General features: G+C 41.0%; 1 protein-coding gene across 2 annotated transcripts in view; it reads left to right on the plus strand.

Annotated features, from left to right (window-relative positions):
* Positions 1-14,470, plus strand: part of angptl6 (angiopoietin-like 6) — a 15,766-nt gene extending 1,296 nt beyond the window's left edge. The window contains exons 2-7 of one of the 2 annotated variants that reach the window (XM_058377259.1): positions 343-855; positions 1,074-1,184; positions 1,305-1,494; positions 7,407-7,600; positions 8,476-8,746; positions 8,975-14,470. In XM_058377259.1, the coding sequence (XP_058233242.1) occupies positions 364-855; positions 1,074-1,184; positions 1,305-1,494; positions 7,407-7,600; positions 8,476-8,746; positions 8,975-9,183 (1,467 nt within the window). In that variant the 5' untranslated portion in view covers positions 343-363 and the 3' untranslated portion in view covers positions 9,184-14,470. Of the gene's footprint in view, positions 1-342; positions 856-1,073; positions 1,212-1,304; positions 1,495-7,406; positions 7,601-8,475; positions 8,747-8,974 lie in introns of both variants that reach the window. The other variant, XM_058377258.1, reaches the window with a different exon arrangement.
* Positions 14,471-18,878: the final 4,408 nt, after the last annotated feature.

An 18,878-nucleotide genomic window follows, 5' to 3' on the forward strand; every position in this document is an offset into this window, starting at 1 on the left:
AGAGGAAACAATGAGAGTATTTATGGGAAATCTGTTTCAGTTTACCTGACTACACATCATATTATCCATCAGAGTTTAGACCAGTGTGTGTGTGTGTGTGTGTGTGTGATTGTAAGTGCATTGACTGTGAACCTTTGACCATGGAATGAGGATGAGTGACTCTTTTGTTGACTGTAGTTCTGTTCATGTTGACATGCTAATTAACCCTGCAATCAGCTCCTGGCTGCTGGAGTCAGACCCAAACATCTGGCATGCGTCAAAGCTCCAGAGCACTTTTTGAAGTCGAGAAGATTCGAGCCGAGAGAGTGAGACCCTAAATGTTTTTCTCTGTATCTTTTTCAGTGGTAAACATTGGACACTACGATGGAGACGTGTACAAAGAGAAGTGTGCTGTCTCTCCTCTTGCTCTTTGTGTGTTTAGTGAAGTTTGGTGTAAATGGTGGTAAAGACACGCCTCATCCTGACACCTCTAAGAGCGAAGGGGCTCCCAAACGCCCGTCTCGTTCCTCTGATCCCAAAGCTGGCCGCTGCTCGTACACCTTCATTGTTCCTCAGCAGAAGCTGAAGGGGGTGCTGTGTGTGAGCACCGAAACGATGCGGGCCAACGGTTCTGAGACCGCCGACCTGCGAGCTCAACTCAATAACCAGCAGGAGCAGCTTGAGAGGTTGCGCGTACGTGTGGAGCAGGACGGAGCGCTGGCGAGCGAGGTGAGAATCCTGCGAAAAGAAAGCAGCATCACGAACGCCCGCATCACCCAACTGTACGCCCAGCTGCTGCACGAGATCATTAACAAGCAGGAGCAAGCGGTGGAGCAGCGACGTCTGGAGGAGCTGCTGCTGAACACCACCTTACAGGTAACCTCACTCTTCTGTATGAGTTAAATCATTGCTCATAACATGATAGCTAGACTAATTCGTCTTGGGTTTCAAAGATATCTGCTGCTAATAAATGGTGGAAATTTTCTGGACTTTTGTTGACTCCATTGCAACACCAATGCTCAAAAAAATGAAGGAGTGTATGCTGGGGCTCATTTATTTCCAGCCCAGTAGATTTTTCATCTCTCTGGCTTCAGGTGCTGCAGATATCTAACAGTTACAGAGAGCTGGAGAAAAAATACGAGGCTCTCACTTCCCTGGTGAACAACCAGAGTCAACTAATGACACAGCTGGAAGGGTGGTGTCAGGTAAGCACCATCACCAAACCACAGCAGGTGAGAGGCTTCAGTGTATCAGTGTATTACACAGTAATAATCAGCTCCATACAGCTTCAACTCGAACAGACTCAGACAGACTCTTTGGTGCAGGTCGATCAGTCCAGCGTCGTGCAGAAAGAGAGCGTCGAGCCTAAACATGAAGTCAGGAACATTCAGAGAGACCAAAGTGCTTCTCTGCAACAGAAACAAACAGTGCAGGAGTTTCATGGGCTCCTCGCCATGGCCACTGATCTCCCTACAGACATGCCCTTCATCAGCTTCCCTGCCACTAAGTCACCAGGTTTGTAAAACTCTTATACATTACATTAAAAACTTCATTCGAAAAGAGTTATTGCGTCATAGAATAGTAGAGCCAATCAGGTTCCAAAATCCCATCATGATGTTCATTTTTTTGATGTGTTTACATTGCACAAGTAACAATTTTTCACTGATTTTAAAGAACTAGCCTTTATTTGGTCATATATAGTCGTGATACAGCAGAACTGGAGCAGAGAGGGTTAAGAGCCTTACTCAAGGCCCTAATAGTGGTAGTGCTTGAATTTCGATGGGGCAGTGGTGGCTCAAAAATAGGCTCTGGGATAGTTGCAAGAAGGTCAAGCATTCAAGCATCTGTACTGCCAAGCTACAGCTGTAGGGCCTGTGAGTAGCTTAGTGGTTAAGGAGGTGGACTACTGATTGGAAGAGTTCAAATCCCAGGTCCACCAAGCTGCCTCTGCTGGGCCCCTAAGCAATGCCCTTAACTCTCAGGTAAATAATAAAAAAGAGAGATAAGTCTCTCTGGATAAGGGCATCTGCCAAATCCTAGGAATGTAAATCTGTAAGGCTCTTAACCCTTTCTGCTCCAGGGATGCTGTATCATGACTGACCCTATGCTCTGGTCCCCAATTAGCTGAACAAATAAAGTCTTCTTTGACCACCTGATCAGTAACCTAACATGTCTCACCTGAATGTTTATCTTAAACATCTGATCACATTTGATCGCCAATTCCGATGGAAACACCACATCAATCAGTCTATCCATTATAGTAAATATAGTCCTGATTGATGTGACGACTAAGAGAGAATATAAACACATATTAGAATTTCTTAACTCTCCTTCAGAGCCTTAGGATTGAGGTTAGAATTAAGAAATCTTAATTCATTTAAAAACAATTTTCTTTACTAAATATTTAGAGTGTGTGTGTTTAAGGAGTGTGAGTGGGTAGGAAGCTGTATCAGTGCTCTGCAGAAAGCCTGGGTGTCAGTGACCGAGACACATCCCACACACACACACACACACTAAAAACAGTGCAAGCACTTATCTTAGAAACTGACGACACCAGTTATGTGACATTGCCTTAGTTAAAACTGTGAGATTACAGGGCAGATGTGGTTTTCGACAGCCACGCCCACCACAAATTACATCCAACAACAGAGAGATGAGCGTGAGAAATAACTGCAACAGGTTTTCTGCGGGGGGTTTTTATTGGTGTGATTGCATTTTCCCATTAGACTAAAAAGAAGAAAAAAATCATTTAACTTCAAAGTTAAGAAGAAGAACTGAGGGCATGAAGCCTTTATTATCGCCACACATACATTACAGCAGTAGAATTCTTTTCTTCGCATATCCCAGCTGAGGAAGTTGGGGTCAGAGTGCAGGGGCAGCACTGGAACAGGGAGGGTTAAGGCCTTGCTCAATTGCCCAGCAGTGGAGCTTGGTGGTGCTGAGGCCTGAACTCTGATCCTCCACCCAGAGCCTTAACCACTTGAACCACCACTGCCTCAAACCACCACTGCCCCATGATTACTATGATTATTGTGTCATATCATCAAATAATTAATGTAACTGAAATCAAATAAATAAAATAAATCTTCAGTTTAAGCATTCAGTAAGTGTATCTCCACATGAAACCATCAATCCACAGCAGTCAGTATCAGTGGAATCTTTAGGTTATCTGTGTGGGACCGTTCTCAGCAGCAGCAAGGAGAGATCTCAGCAGCAAGGAGTGATGAAAGCTCCAAACAAATGTAGAGAGAGAGAGAGAGAGAGAGAGAGAGAGAGTAAGCAAAAGAAAGAAAGAGTGACTGACAGTGATTAAGAAAAAGAAAGAGAGAATGAGTGAGCAAGAGAGAAAGTAAACGAGAGAGATATGGATCGAGGCTTACTCATTTTTCTGCAGAATGAGCAGCCTTCTGCCTCATTCTGGAGCATTTGTGATGCAGGATGTCCCTGAAACCCGAGAGAGAGAGAGAGAGAGAGAGGGAGAGAGTAAGCAAAAGAAAGAAAGAGTGACTGACAGTGATTAAGAAAAAGAAAGAGAGAATGAGTGAGCAAGAGAGAAAGTAAACGAGAGAGATATGGATCGAGGCTTACTCATTTTTCTGCAGAATGAGCAGCCTTCTGCCTCATTCTGGAGCATTTGTGATGCAGGATGTCCCTGAAACCCGAGAGAGAGAGAGAGAGAGAGAGAGAGGGAGAGAGTAAGCAAAAGAAAGAAAGAGTGACTGACAGTGATTAAGAAAAAGAAAGAGAGAATGAGTGAGCAAGAGAGAAAGTAAACGAGAGAGATATGGATCGAGGCTTACTCATTTTTCTGCAGAATGAGCAGCCTTCTGAAACCCGAGAGAGAGAGAGAGAGAGAGAGAGAAGGATGAGGGGTAACCAAGCTCTAGCATTCACAGCTCTTCAACCTATTTTCATTTTATCTTATTAGTTTATTAGGTATGCTCTTGCCCTTTATTTGTTTTAAATGGTGTACATCGTGGGCAGAATGAAAGCAGGGACTCCAGCAGGTTTAACTCAGACAGCAGAGCTAAAAGAGAGAGGCTGAAGATAAAACAGGTCATGCCTGGGCACACTGGGACCATTCGAATATTTTTACAGCTCTCTCTATCTCAGTGTGTGTGTGTGTGTGTGTGTGTGAGTGTGTGTGTGTGTGTGTGCTGTGGGTGATGTATGATGCTCAATATCAGTGAATGTGGGCTTAGTGGGAGCGTGATGTTAAACATTCCTCCATGGTGCACAGATAAGCAGAGGTTGAGAGACAGCTTGTGTATATACAGTGCTTGACCTTGCCGCGGATTTAATAAACAACCCAGAATTCCAAGCGGCTTGGCTCCTTTACACCATCCACTCATTAAACAGTCTCCTCACAACCTCCTTCAGGACAGACGTTTAGGAAAAGTAGTTTCAGCAATCGATACAGGGATGGTCAGTTTTTGTGGTGTGATTGATATTATGAAAAGAGTGTGATGGTTCCTTTTTGAGCTAAAAAAGAGGATTAGATCCATATTTAATGCAACACTCAGACCCGGAGCTGATATTATTTTGTCTTTGAATCCCCTCTTGAGTTATCAGAAAGTCCTTACAGACGTTGGTCATCTAGTGGAATGATTAATTTTTTTTGATAAAATTAAGAACTGCACTTAAAGTGAGCTGTAGACAGAGCAGATGAATGCTGAGTCAGCTTATCCTTCATACATGTTCTACATGCAAACACAGATTTAACAAAAACTTATTATTTGACCAGTTCGACTCAATATAGCAAATTAAAAGCAAGATAAAATAACTTACACATGTATTATGATTCTGGGATTGGAGTTTTTGAGGGTGGAAGCCATACTGTTGAATTAAAACAAAGTTTCATGTAGCAATTGTTAGATCTTATCTCGTCAGGTCTTGATGCCCCGGTGGGAATAGAATCAGACCCAAATGCAGGGATAAGATGCCCACATAGCAGATGGGTCTGGGACAGATCTGGCATTAAGCCGGCACTGCTGGCTGAGTTCTGGCATGGCAAATGGTATGTCAACCAGATGCGGACCAGGTCTGGCAGTGATGGCACTGTTTATATGATGACATGCCAGATGTGGCCCGGTTATGGTTTGGTTTATGTGGTGGGCCAGTGCTGGCCCACGTCTGGCCCACCTCTGGCAAACCAGACATGGGCTACCAAAGGGCCGTCATTCTTTGTAGTATGTGGGTCGAGTGCATTGTGTGGGCCAGATCTGGGCCAGATCTATTTTGCTATCTGGGATGGCAGACAGGGATTGAATTAGGGAAAATAACAAAACAAACACATGAGAACACTAGGGGGAAAAACTAAGCAACAAAGATACAGCAATACAAAACAGGATCCAGGGAAACCGAAAACTGAAAACACACAAAAAAGAAAACAAAAACGGAGAACAGAAACCAAAAAACAGAAAACAGACCGCAAAACCCAGGTAACAAGAAGCAAAGATTTAGCCACAACAAATAACGCAAAACATCAGGTATATGTACGGGAGTTGTTTAGAGACACATAAGGTAAAGGTGTGCAGAGGGGGGAATGGGATAAGGATCAGATGGCGCAAAAACATGTGAGAAAACAGAACATAAACAAAAGCACATGGCACAGGGCATTATAACAAAAATATAAACAAACCCTGCTTGAACACGCCCTCTAGTGTTCTGACAGGGAACTGTCCAAGCTGCCTGTGACATATCATTAGGTATAAGATTTTCTTTTATTTAGATTTGAGTTGTCTTGTAGACTGATGTTATATCTCAAAGCAAAAAAGACATTTCCTTGATGTACAGGGGGTGGACAATGAAACTGAAACACTGGCCAATTTAGTGTTGGAGGTTTCATGGCTAAATTTGACCAGCCTGGTGGCCGATCTTCATTGATTGCACATTCCACCAGTAAGAGCAGAGTGTGAAGGTTTAATTAGCAGAGTAATAGCACAGTTTTGCTTAAAATATTGTAATGCACACAACATTATGGGTAACATAATGAGTTCAAAAGAGGACAAATTGTTGGTGCATGTCTCGTTGGCGCATCTGTGACTAAGACAGCAAGTCTTTGTGATGTATCAAGAGCCACGGTATCCAGGGTAATGTCAGCATACCACCAAGAAGGACGAACCACATCCAACAGGAGTAACTGTGGATGCAAGAGGAAGCTGTCTGAAAGGGATGTCTGGGTGCTAACCTGGATTGTATCCACAAAACATAAAACCACAGTTGCCCAACTCACTGCAGAATTAAATGTGCACTTCAACTCTCCTGTTTCCACCAAAACTGTCCGTCGGGAGCTCCACAGGGTCAATGTACATGGCCGGGCTGCTATAGCCAAACCTTTGGTCACTTGTGCCAATGCCAAACGTCGGTTTCAATGGTGCCAGCAGCGAAAATCTTGGGCTGTGGACAATGTGAAACATGTATTGTTCTCTGATGAGTCCACCTTCACTGTCTTTCCCACATCTGGGAGAGTTACGGTGTGGAGAAGCCCCAAAGAAGCGTACCACCCAGACTGTTGCATGCCCAGAGTGAAGCATGGGGGTGGATCAGTGATGGTTTGGGCTGCAATATCATGGCATTCCCTAGGCCCAATACTTGTGCTAGATGGGCGCGTCACTGCCAAGGACTACCGAACCATTCTGGAGGACCATGTGCACCCAATGGTTCAAACATTGTATCCTGAAGGTGGTGCTGTGTATCAGGATGATAATGCACCAATACACCCAGCAAGACTGGTGACAGAGTGGTTTGATGAACATGAAAGTGAAGTTGAACATCTCCCATGGCCTGCACAGTCACCAGATCTAAATATTATTGAGCCACTTTGGGGTGTTTTGGAGGAGCGAGTCAGGAAACGTTTTCCTTCACCAGCATCACGTAGTGACCTGGCCACTATTCTGCAAGAAGAATGGCTCAAAATCCCTCTGGCCACTGTGCAGGACTTGTATCTGTCATTCCCAAGACGAATTGATGCTGTATTGGCTGCAAAAGGAGGCCCTACACCATACTAATGAATTATTGTGGTCTAAAACCAGGCGTTTCAGTTTCATTGTCCAACCCCTGTAACTTTCTGAAGTATGTTAAAACTCACACACACTGTTTGGCAGGCAAATGTTTTGATATTTTGCCTCACATTATTTATTGCTTTAAGAGATGAAGTTGCTCTAAACATGCCCATGATTGTTAAACCACAAGACAGGAAGCCAGAGCTGCTGAATATATTCATGAGTCACACATCAGCCTAGCTTCCTGTTTAATGACTAAATTTGAGGTATATACATGTAGACATATCCTGATATGTTAATAGACAGTTTTGGTTACCTAATGTCACTCTAACTCATGTGTCTCATCATAGCCTGTGAAATCACTCCCACCTTTTCCCTTCTTTACTGCACTACTGCTGACAGGAAGCTTTCTGTTCCTTGCAGGGCCATGGAAAGACTGCCAGCACGTCCTGGATTCAGGAGAAAGCATCAGTGGCATCTACCTGCTGCGTCCACAAAATTCCAACCAGCTGTTCCAGGCTTGGTGTGATCAGAACCGCGCTCAGGGAGGATGGACCGTCATCCAGAGAAGACTGGATGGATCCGTCAACTTCTTCAGGAACTGGGATCAGTACAAGGTTGGATCAGCTCACCTTCATCGTCTTCCTTCACCTTTATCCAGGGAAATTAGTTATGGAGGATATACAATGTTATAGAACCTTTTGGGGTTTATAAAAAAACCAAAACAACTGATACTGAAAACAAACCTAAAAACAAAACCTGATATTGATACCTAACCTTTATATGATTATGGATTACCACTAAAAGACAGGAAATGATGTTTGGCTGAACTGGTAGCTCAGTGGATTAAGGTGTTGGAGTGGAAGTTTGAATCCTAGCATGACCAAGCTGCCATGGCTGGGCCCCTGAGCAAGGCCCTTAAACCCTTGGTTGCATATAATGAGATGTAGGGCGTTCTCAAAAAGGGCATCTGCCAAATGCCATAAATGATGTAACATTTTCAAATTGTGTAACTCTAATAGATCCTTGCGACTTGGCATCTTATCAGTGGTTAAATATTGTTAAGCCGTGGTCCAGCCATGCTACGACCAGACCTATTGGGCTAATACATATCTAGTGGAAACTCAGAGCATTTATTGCTTTCGGCTTTGCTGTTTGTAGGCAGGATTCATCTACATCAAGTCACAGCAAACCACAAGCAACTGTTTACAATGCAGCAATAAAATGTTTACCAAACACAAGCACCTACATGGCTTTGAGAGTTTTATACGTTTACAGCACCAGAGTGACATTTATCTCATGTATTCAAGTAAGCAGTGGAGGGTTTAAGGGCCCAGTGGTGACTATTTGAATCAGTAATCGACCGTCTTGACTAGTGAACTACTGTGAACCACTGACCTTTTTAACAATCTGAGGGCAGGAAGACAATCTGTTTAAATTAAAGTGAAATAAAGATAAATATATATTTGTGAAATTTCTGCCTTTTACACAGCAAGGCTTTGGGAATCTGGATGGTGAGTACTGGTTGGGTCTGGAGAATCTCTACTGGCTGATCTCACAGGCTTCCTACAAGCTCAGAGTGCACATGGAGGACTGGCAGGGCCGGCAGGTGTTCGCAGAGTATGACAGCTTCTACATAGAGCCTGAAAGCGACTGGTACCGCCTGAGACTGGGATCCTACCAGGGCACTGCTGGTGACTCTCTTTCCTGGCACAGCAATAAAGCTTTCACCACACTCGACCGTGACAAGGATGCCTATTCGGGTAACGAAGCTTTAGTGATTTTTTAAAATATTCACTTCTCAGAATGAACCCCTTTTTAACAATAAATGTACTGCTCACTGGGTTTCATTGAATTAGCATGTGTCATAAGGCTGACTAGTATTAGCAGTAAAAACATCATTAACATTTATACATATGACTCAAAGATACACCCACATTTCCATATACTGTTAAATTAGATGATGGAGTCTCCTGTCAATCCTTCTGCAGGTAACTGTGCTCATTACCAGAAGGGGGGCTGGTGGTATCACATGTGTGCTCACTCAAACCTTAACGGGGTTTGGTACAGAGGAGGTCATTACCGCAGTCGCTACCAGGACGGAGTTTACTGGGCTGAGTTCCATGGAGGCTCATACTCTCTCAAGAAGGTCACCATGATGATTAAACCTATCAAACCCACTGAAGTACTGGTGAAGTAAAGCCTGGTACTGAATACTGAACTGTACAGATGGGCAAACATCAGAGGAACAGAAATAACCTGACAGAAAAGTGAAACAGTTTCATTCTGCTGAAATTGATGACTGCATCTGTTTGGAACATATTATTTACCTCAGCATTCTGAATGAAATACTGTGTTGTTGACTTAGTGTCAGTGGTGGTGTTATTTGCTAGACCAGTTTTAGGAGGCTTTATCCCCCCAAATACTCTTTAACCCCCTAAAATAAATGCACATTATTAGTTTATATTATCATAGTTTTTTTATTTTTTATTTTTAACTATCAGCCTATCATGGTCCAGTGGTTATTGAAGAACCCATAGAGACCCTGCACTGAAACCTACAGTGGCCTCTGGTCCTGGTAAATGCAAACTGTTATACAAATTAATGAAAAATTGGGGTGACAGATGTATCATTGTGCTTCCTAATCTACAATGACTGACAGCTGTATAAATGTTTTGGACTCTCCAATAGCAACACTGTGAAAGCCCCACCCCAAGGTTTTTCCCCAAAGTTGTGGTTATGTGGCACATCCACTTTCTGACAAGGTGAATGGAGAATGCTTTAAATACATTCGACAAGACATTAGTGTTTTCAGGCTTATTTATAAAATGTTTATGTATAAGAGAAGCACATATTTCTTGTGTCAAAAAAATAATCAGTTCTTACGGTGATAAATAGGTTTATATGAAGTGTTAAATCTGATGTTTTACAAATAATTATAGGTATAGTTATAAGTACACTTTCTTATTAGGAGCTATGGAAGAAAGAAAGAACAGAGTTAATTTTTTTTTAGTTGTGAAAGACAAGACCTGAAAGATGTCATCCAATAAAACTAAATCAAAATAAGAAAGGATTTGAGTGCAAATGATGAATTGAGATCAGCTAAACCCTCACCCACAAATCCCTTATTTATTGTACATGTCATATGTATATGACACACCCGAGCTGATTCCTTATCACAATATATGCTTATGTATATGTTATATAAGATTTCTTCCTCTCTTCACGCATAAAATTGGTGGGAAAAGGTCATACCTGACAACCCTCAACATAAGAAACCTTTAGTCTTTATGCCAGTGTGGTCTTCCCCTAGCCCTATTTTTATACACAACACCTTCTCTCCTAGTGCTCTTTACTCTTCACCCATTTTCAGAATAGGGGTTCCTATGTGGTACAAATAATCTGAAATGAAATAAGACGTTTCCTTATTTAACCTAAACAGTCATGTAACTAACTAAAGTGAGCAGCTTGGATTGAGGGAAAAAAAGGGAAAGAAAAGAAGAGAAGTAAAATCTGCTGAATATAATTATGAGTCATACACATGTCCACACACACTTGTTGGGGATGCAGTCCAAAATCTTTTTAACTATAGATGAAGTACTCCATGCAAGACATTTCTTAATAGGCCTTTTATGAACAGTTTCTATGAGGTAAATTTGCTCTAAGCCTACTCACAACTGTTAAACCACAAGACGAGAAGCAAAAGCTACTGAATATAAAGAAGCTTAAGCAGGTGCTTCCTCTTTTAATGCCCTTCCATACTGCTGGCATAGCCGCCAGCAGTCTGACAGGTTAGTGGGAAGCCTTCATTCACCTCAAAAATTTTTTTTGCATTAAGGTCCCTTTAACCCCTGTGTCTCCTCAGGGCCTGTGGAATCGTCCCCACTGTTTTCCCTGTTACTGCACCACTGCTGACATGACACAACTTTACAACTCCACAAGTTAGCCTTGGCTAATGGCAGGTTAAATTAGATTAGATTAAATCCTGTAAAGAAAATAATTGGTTTGACAGGAAGTCATATCCTAGCTAGTTGTAAATTAATGCAAATGTACAGTGATTAAATTGAGGCCAGGTTGTAAAAATAAACACGGGTATATGTATAATTACACACCGAACAGGCATAACATTAATACATTAATATTGTGCTGGTCCCCCTTGCATGCACTGACCCATCATGCACTGTGTATTCTGACACCTTTCTATCAGAATCAGCATTAACTTCATTTGAGCAACAGTAGCTCGTCTGTTGGATCGGATCACACGGGCCAGCCTTCGCTCCCCACGTGCATCACTAAGCCTTGACCGCCCATGACCCTGTCTCCGGTTCACCATTGTTCCTTCCTTGGAACACTTTTGATAGATACTGACCACTGCAGACCGGCAACACCCCACAAGAGCTGCAGTTTTGGAGATGCTCTGATCCAGTGGTTTAGTCATCACAATTTGGCCCTCCGTCAAACTCGCTCAAATCCTTAACACACCAACTTTGAGGACAAAATGCTAAGAGGTTTCCGCTCTACTCGTGTGACACTGTTTATGTTTGTTTGCTTGAATGCTCGCAAATAGTGAAGCCAATTTTGTACTGTGTAGAAAGAGTTCCATGTGTAGTGCTCGGAGCAACCAGGATTTAGCAAGTGGAAACGTCCTTGTTAGTCGGATTTCTTTAACATTTTTAATATGTACTGCTAAGTTATGTAACAAAGTCTAAAAGAACACTGGGTATGTAAATCTCGGCAGATGCAGCGGAATCATGTGGCGACGGGTGTTCTAGCGGTAAATGCTAACGGATCTGGTATGTAATTTTCATAATTAAACTATTCCAGTAGTGTGTTTATGAGATAATTGAAGTTATTGATTTTGGTTAAACACACACGTGGACAAAATTGTTGGTACACTTCCATTAAAGAAAGAAAACCACACAATGAATACTAAAGGGACATTTTAAACTAAAGCGTGTCCTGTAATTAGCCTCACAGGTGTCTTCAAACTTGTAATCAGTCAGTCTGTCTATTTAAAAGGTTAAAAGTAGTACACTGTGCTGTTTGGTATCATGGTGTGCACCACACTGAACATGGACCACAGAAAGCTATAGAGAAATTTGTCTCAGGGGATTAGAAGGAAAATTATAGACAAGCATGTTAAAGGTAAAGGTTATAAGACTAACTTTAAGCAGCTTCATGTTCCTGTGACTACAGTTGCACATATTATTCAGAAGTTTAAGGTCCACAGACCGCAGTCAGTTGGTGACAAATCGAAGAGACAGGTAATACGGATGGTAACCAAAGAGCCCAGAACAATTTCCAAAAAGATTAGAGGTGAACTCCAAGGTCAAGGTACATCAGTGTCAGATCACACCATCCATCTCTGTTTGACACGCCATGGAGTAGACCTATACACAGGATTCAGAAGGCACTGCTTTATTATTTATTACTGCTATATAACACAAGACATGGGGAAACTAACCTAACAACAAAGACATGATAACACTAACAGAAACCTGACTAACAAACATGAACCATAGAACATCGAGCAATGACCGACAAAGACAGGTACAAAAGGATCCCTATTTATAGGGTACAACATTAGGACTAATGGGGAACAGGTGACATGGTGGGAATGAGAATAGGAAAGGCGTGGCACAAAATACACACAATAAAGCAGGCTTCCCATCAACCGCTGTCACTTTCCTAAAAACAGCAGTCAGATTAAAAGCCAGCTAAGGAGAAGCATCCTTGTGTTCTGGTGTATATTTCACTGTATACCCAGCTAGATTTTTGGTACCAGGAGTGCGGTATCTGACTGTTGAGTGCTCTTTGGCCTTTACTGCATTTTCTTTCTGGAATACAGTAGTGGTGGGTACGTTTTGTGGTCAAGGGACTGGATCACTGGAGAAGAAGGGGACATCAGTATCTCCTGCAGAGCTCAAAAGCGTGCTGTCTACTTCATGCCTGTTACGTGCATTCTGCAAGTAAAGCAAGTAACGTTACACTGACATTTTTGACTGCATCTTTTGAATTAAAAAGGGAAATCAATGGACTTGTGAAAAAAAAGAGTTTATTTTAACATGTCACAGTCTGATAGTGAGGGTCAGTAGTAAAGGGTGCAGCTGATGAGCCATGATATGGGTTATATTCAGGGACAAATCCAAGAGCTTGGTAGGAAGCATGCTGAAACTATGGCAGCTATTGCTAATCTCAGTAGAGAGTCAAAGAGGTTTTACATATATGTACCAAGAGAACGTCACATCCAGCCTTTTCAGTAAAGATGGTAGAAATTAGGGGAGAAATGGTACAGGACCCTCAAGATATGGTATGGTATGGTGAGGGTCAGTGCCAGACGGAGCAGCTGCTTTCAGCATGGTATTGACAGTTTTTATGGCTTGCTCAGCCATACCGTTGGACTGAGCGTAGTTTGAACTGAAATGGGTGATGTTGAAACCCCAATCATGAGCAAATCGAGCCCTTTCAGCACTGGCAAAGGGTACATGATCTGCGATCAGGGTCTCAGGCACACTGTGTCTCACAAACACTGCCTTGAACTGCACTCTGAGTGAGCCTGATATTTTGTTTGACAGCTACTGTATAGGGCTTCTGGATATTTAGAAAAATAGTCCACTATCAGAAGAAATGCTTTTCCCTGAAAGTCGAAAATGTCAGCAGCCATCTCCCATGAGGCTATCTTCTGCCCTCTGGAACTGGAGATAAGTGGCTCCTTCTGATTTTCAGGAAGACTCTGTTGACAGGAACCAAGGGTGTAACTTTGGTTTGAGAGGTTGGGTGGAAAATGTTTTTGATTTGAATCACATTTCCTGCATTTACATACATTTAGAGACTATGGAGATACAAAATCCAGAAAAATAATGAAGTTGATTATAATGATAAATTCTGCCAAAAAAGAATAGTAGGCTACTAAACTATGTATATAAAAGAGATGTCTTACTTTCTTTATTGTTTAATAGCAGCCGATCACCAAGACTTGAGAGAATCATTTCATTTCATTTCAAATGTTCACCATGTTTTTTTTAGTGTGGGAATAAAATTTAAATAATGTGAGACTCAATTTCCACTGTTAAACAAACTTTTATGTCAAACTAATTGCTGTACCTGAAAATGTAAAATAAATCACTTTTTGCACAGGACGTTTGTCAGACACATCCACTAAACCGCAGGGGTTTAGACTAGAAAAAGCAAAAAGCTTATATGAACTGTGTGTGTTAACAAAATATTCAAACTACTTATCATGTACACCTTTTCGCTTTTGTCACCAACAAATCAAAATCACCTGGCCCTTCATCCATTTTGCTCAAAATTACTGCTGCCAATGGGTTAGACATACCATACCTTAGCTATCTTGCACTACCAGTAGAAACAGTGGGTATTCACCTGTAAGAGTTTGGTTTTCTGGTAGCCAGGGAAGCACAAAACTCTTCATCTGTGCCAGCTCTCATTGGCATGAATAAAATATTGTTCCAATAGAGAGATAAATAATATTAAAGGAAAATAGAAATATAAAAATTAAAAAGTAGTAGAAATATGAATTATGTAAAAATGTGATCATGTTAAAAAAATTAAAAATATAAAAATATATTTAAAAAAAATATATATATGATAAATTAACTATATATCATATTATACAATAATACAATATATACATGAGATAAATATATAGATGTAAAAGACAAAAATATGAATATTTAATTAATAGTAAATGTAAACGGTAAAGTGACGGTGCAAAAACAAAGTGTGACCTGTGCGGAGTACTGCAGTTATGTGTGTGCAACAATCTGCTGAGGTAGAATGTGATGTTTGAGAAAAAGTCCAGAAAGTCCAGGTTCTAGGTGTTCTGGTTGAGGGCTCAAATGGCCTGCGGGAAGAAGCTCCTCCTCATTCTCTCTGTGTTTGCCTTCCCTGATGGCAACAGAGAGAAGAGTCCATTGTTGGGATGACTGAGGTCCTTCATTATTTTCCTGGCTTTGGTCCAGCACCGCTTTCTGTATATAGTCTCCAGGTTAGTAAGCACGGTGCGGATGGTACGGTCAGCTGATTGCACCACCCTCTGGAGAGCTTGCCTGTCTTGCTTGGTGCTGTTTCCAAACCAGGCTGTGATACTTCCCATCAGAATGCTCTCAATGGTGCAGGTGAAGAATGTCCTTTAGCACCTCTGAGGGCAGTTTGAAGCCCTTTAGGCATCCCCTTCTTCACCAGGGTGTCAGCCATGACAGGTCCTGTGTGATGTGAACACCTAAATACCAGAAACTGCCCACTCTCTCCACTGGGGTCCCATTTATAGTGACATTCAGGAGGTTGCTTGATTACCTGGTTTCTTGATTGTAGTACCTTCTCGTGTCCACTGGAAAACCTGTGTTTCCAGCTCAGGTTGTGAATCTCTCCCCAGAGGATATGTAGTTGCAGCTCCGGACCTGACTGAGTCCTGCTGAGTCTGTAAATAAAAACGAGTGTTGCAAAGTGAAGTTCTAGTGGAGTTCGGCAGGAGTAGAGGAGGTAATTGTGAACACAGAAGACAGACAAGTATATGAAGACATTTTATACAATTGTGTGTTTTTAACATTGCGGCAACAATTTGGGGAAGAACCACATGCGGGTGTGACTGTCAGGAGTTAAAGCCTCTTTATCTATGCCAGGCGTTCCAATCTTATCCGGCAAAGAGTCGGTGTGGGTGAAGGTTTTCATACCAATCAAGCAGATTCCACCTGTCCACCTGTTTAATCTTGGTGTTCAGTAGACTGAGATATGGCTTCTGCTTGGCTGGAAAGAAAACCTGCTCTCCCACCAGTCCCTTGTGGATAAGATTGGACAGCCCTGATTTGTGCCTTTACTGCAGAAAAAAAACCTATGAGCAAAAAATCTGTCTTAAAAAGTAGACTTTCAGCCTAAACTTAATGAGTAAGACTGTGTCTGAGTCCTGAACTCTAATGTATTTCATAACTGTAGGGCTTTGTATGAAAAATCTCTGCCCTGCTGTATTCTAGGTACTAATAAAGAGCCTGCAGCTTCAGATTGAAATAGTGTATTATAATTTGCTGAATAATGAGGAGGAAACCATACTGTTAGATTAAAACAATAATATATTAGATATTATTATATACACATACTAGATTCCTATGAGGTCCTTGCCTTGCCTTTCTTTTTCATTTTAAATTGTCTACTGCTTTAATGCTACGTAATATTATATTTGACAAGAAAACAAATGAAATTTCCTTCCTTACTTAAACACATTGGAAGTAAATAGTCTGTAATGTACAAAAAAATAAAAAGGACGTTTAAGCCACAAGAAGAGAAGTAAAAGCTGTTGAATATCGTAAGCACACAGCAGTACAGATGCTTCCTGTTTTATGTATTCATCTAAACATTTTCAGTTAGCTTAGTTCTGCTCAGTATCCTTGGATATCATATATCCCCACCCTTTACCACATCCCTACTGAAAGGAGAGGACGGAGCTTTCATTGACTCTAAATGTGTAAGAACAAGCACTGGAGTTTTTCTTGGACCTTCCAGATTCCAAAATTGCACATATATTCATATTGTACATATATGTCTCTGCACACATGCACAAGTCTGTTTTAATCGCTTTCACACCTTCTATCATACTTATTGCACATATTATATCTTTGTCTCATATATATTATTTGTAAATAGCAATGCTGTTCAAACAGTATATTCAACACTTGATCTGTATTTATCCACTTTATATTTCTGAGTCCAAAGGTCTGGGATTACTAATGAAAATGCTTCTGTTTTGCATTATTTTCTAATTGAATGCAATTCTTTTCTAACAGCAATCACAAATCTAGGAAATATCTAATTGAATGTCATCATTTGTTATTTTCAGTATTTGGTACGTCTCACTTTTACTTTAATCCTATCAGAGCGTCAGCTAACCACAAACGTGAAATAAGACTCAGGAAATATCTGACCCCAAAGGAAGTGAAGTGCAAATTTTTTATAAAGGTTGAATACAATATAGTGTAGAATCTTAAATCTTTCTTGTTCATTTTACTCCTCATGACTCTTTCTTTTTCAAATTCTGTCCTGCTTGCACCTCCTTCATGCTCACAATTTGATTCTACATATTTATCACTGAGTCTGTATATACCATCATATAATGCCATAAACAAATTAAGGAAGAATATATGTTGTACAGCTGAAAATCAAGTGTGAAATCTATGTCATTTTTTTAAATTTGGTTTCTACGTGGGTGATACCCCTTAATATTTGTTATGGTTGTTATGGTGATTGTATGTGACGCATTATTTGTTTGCACACGGCACAGTTCTTGAACAGCTACTGTGGTTTGAGGTTACATGCATGTCAGTGTGTTTTGCTCTGAGTCTGTTCAAGCAACCTAATGTTTTGTCAGTAAAATTCATAAACGTGTGAAAACACTGTGCTGCAGGGGCATGCTCTACACCACGTTTTAGGCTAGTCGTCTCATTCATTACAGTGAATTGAAAAATGCTTCTGTTGAATTTGTGTACATACTGTACTTGACCAGAACAAAAGCTTTGGTTATGGGCCTGATGTTGATCTGCTTTGCAATTGATAGCTATATATATCTTTGTTCAAATAAATTATCCTAGTTCTAGAGTAATAACTTAATCTGTTAGATAAACAGATCTTAAAAGCCTTTGCTGTCTTTAAAAGTCTTTGGTGTTAGCAGTCAGCAGGATGGCAGCAGTCAGAGGTAAAGCTCTAACTTTTCCGAAAGGAAGGTCTTCAGGATAGATTAGATTAACATTCTTGGTTAAAGACTGATAATGGAACTAACTTGTCTCAGTGGGTGACAAATTTGACATTTTGCTCTTTAATGGATCAAACATCGAGCGAAGCAAACTGCTATAGTATGTGGGATGAAACACTTCGGAAAATGCTGTCATTGGAAAATAATCAGCCTTGGGGTAATTACAGGAACTCATATTCAAGCCACATCACACTACAGTAGTCATTATTATTATTATTTTTTTTTGAATACCTTACTTAGGACCCAGAGCCTTAACCACTTGAGCTCCCACCGCCCTTTTTATCTTCTGTACTTAAAACAAATGGAGGATTGTTTACAACACAGAATATTTTAATCAATATCCACCTGGGAAATCTTTGCTTGTGCCAGTGATTTTAAACCAGTGTGTATATGTTATAGCATGAGGGATGACTCAGTATCTGTGTTAGAGCATGCCTCTGAAGCACTTTTTGTTCTCAGATTTAGTCCATGATGGTCTCAAAGACTAATTCAGCTCCGAGGGTTTTCTATTAACTCTTGTGTTCACTCCGAGGGCAGTTTAAGATATCATCTTTAATCAGAACTTGCCTTTTATGCATCAAGGCTTTTGGAATCTGGATGGTGAGTACTAGAGAATCTCTATTGGCTGATCTCACAGGCTTTCTACAAGCTCTGAGTGCACATGGAGGACTGGCAGGTGTTGGCAGATGTACGACAGCTTCTACTATACATAGAACCTGAAAGCGACTGGTTCCGCCTGAGACTGGGATCCTAACAAGGCACTGATGACGACTCGCTCTCCTGGCACAGCATTAAAGCTTTTACCACACTCGACAACAATAAGGATATCTACTCAGGTGTTGGTGATCCCAGTCTAAAACTGTTAATAAATACACGTGAGCCAATTTTCCATCCTGAGCAAATGAGCAATTTTTTAAGCTGATTGATCACTTATTAAGACTTGAGTTGTTGTAAATACAACACAAGAGAGAAAGAAGGCTGGTAGAGCTTAAAGAGCAGGTATAATGGAGGCTGTTGATCAAAATGAAAGCAAGTGGTTACAGTTTCAGTTCAAATTCATACTGTAGGCATACGACTCTTGCTCAAAGTACTCATACATACAAACATCTTTACATTGTTTCTGCTTTAAAAAATCA

Source organism: Hemibagrus wyckioides, linkage group LG24, assembly GCF_019097595.1.
Source record: "Hemibagrus wyckioides isolate EC202008001 linkage group LG24, SWU_Hwy_1.0, whole genome shotgun sequence".
NCBI lineage: Eukaryota > Metazoa > Chordata > Actinopteri > Siluriformes > Bagridae > Hemibagrus > Hemibagrus wyckioides.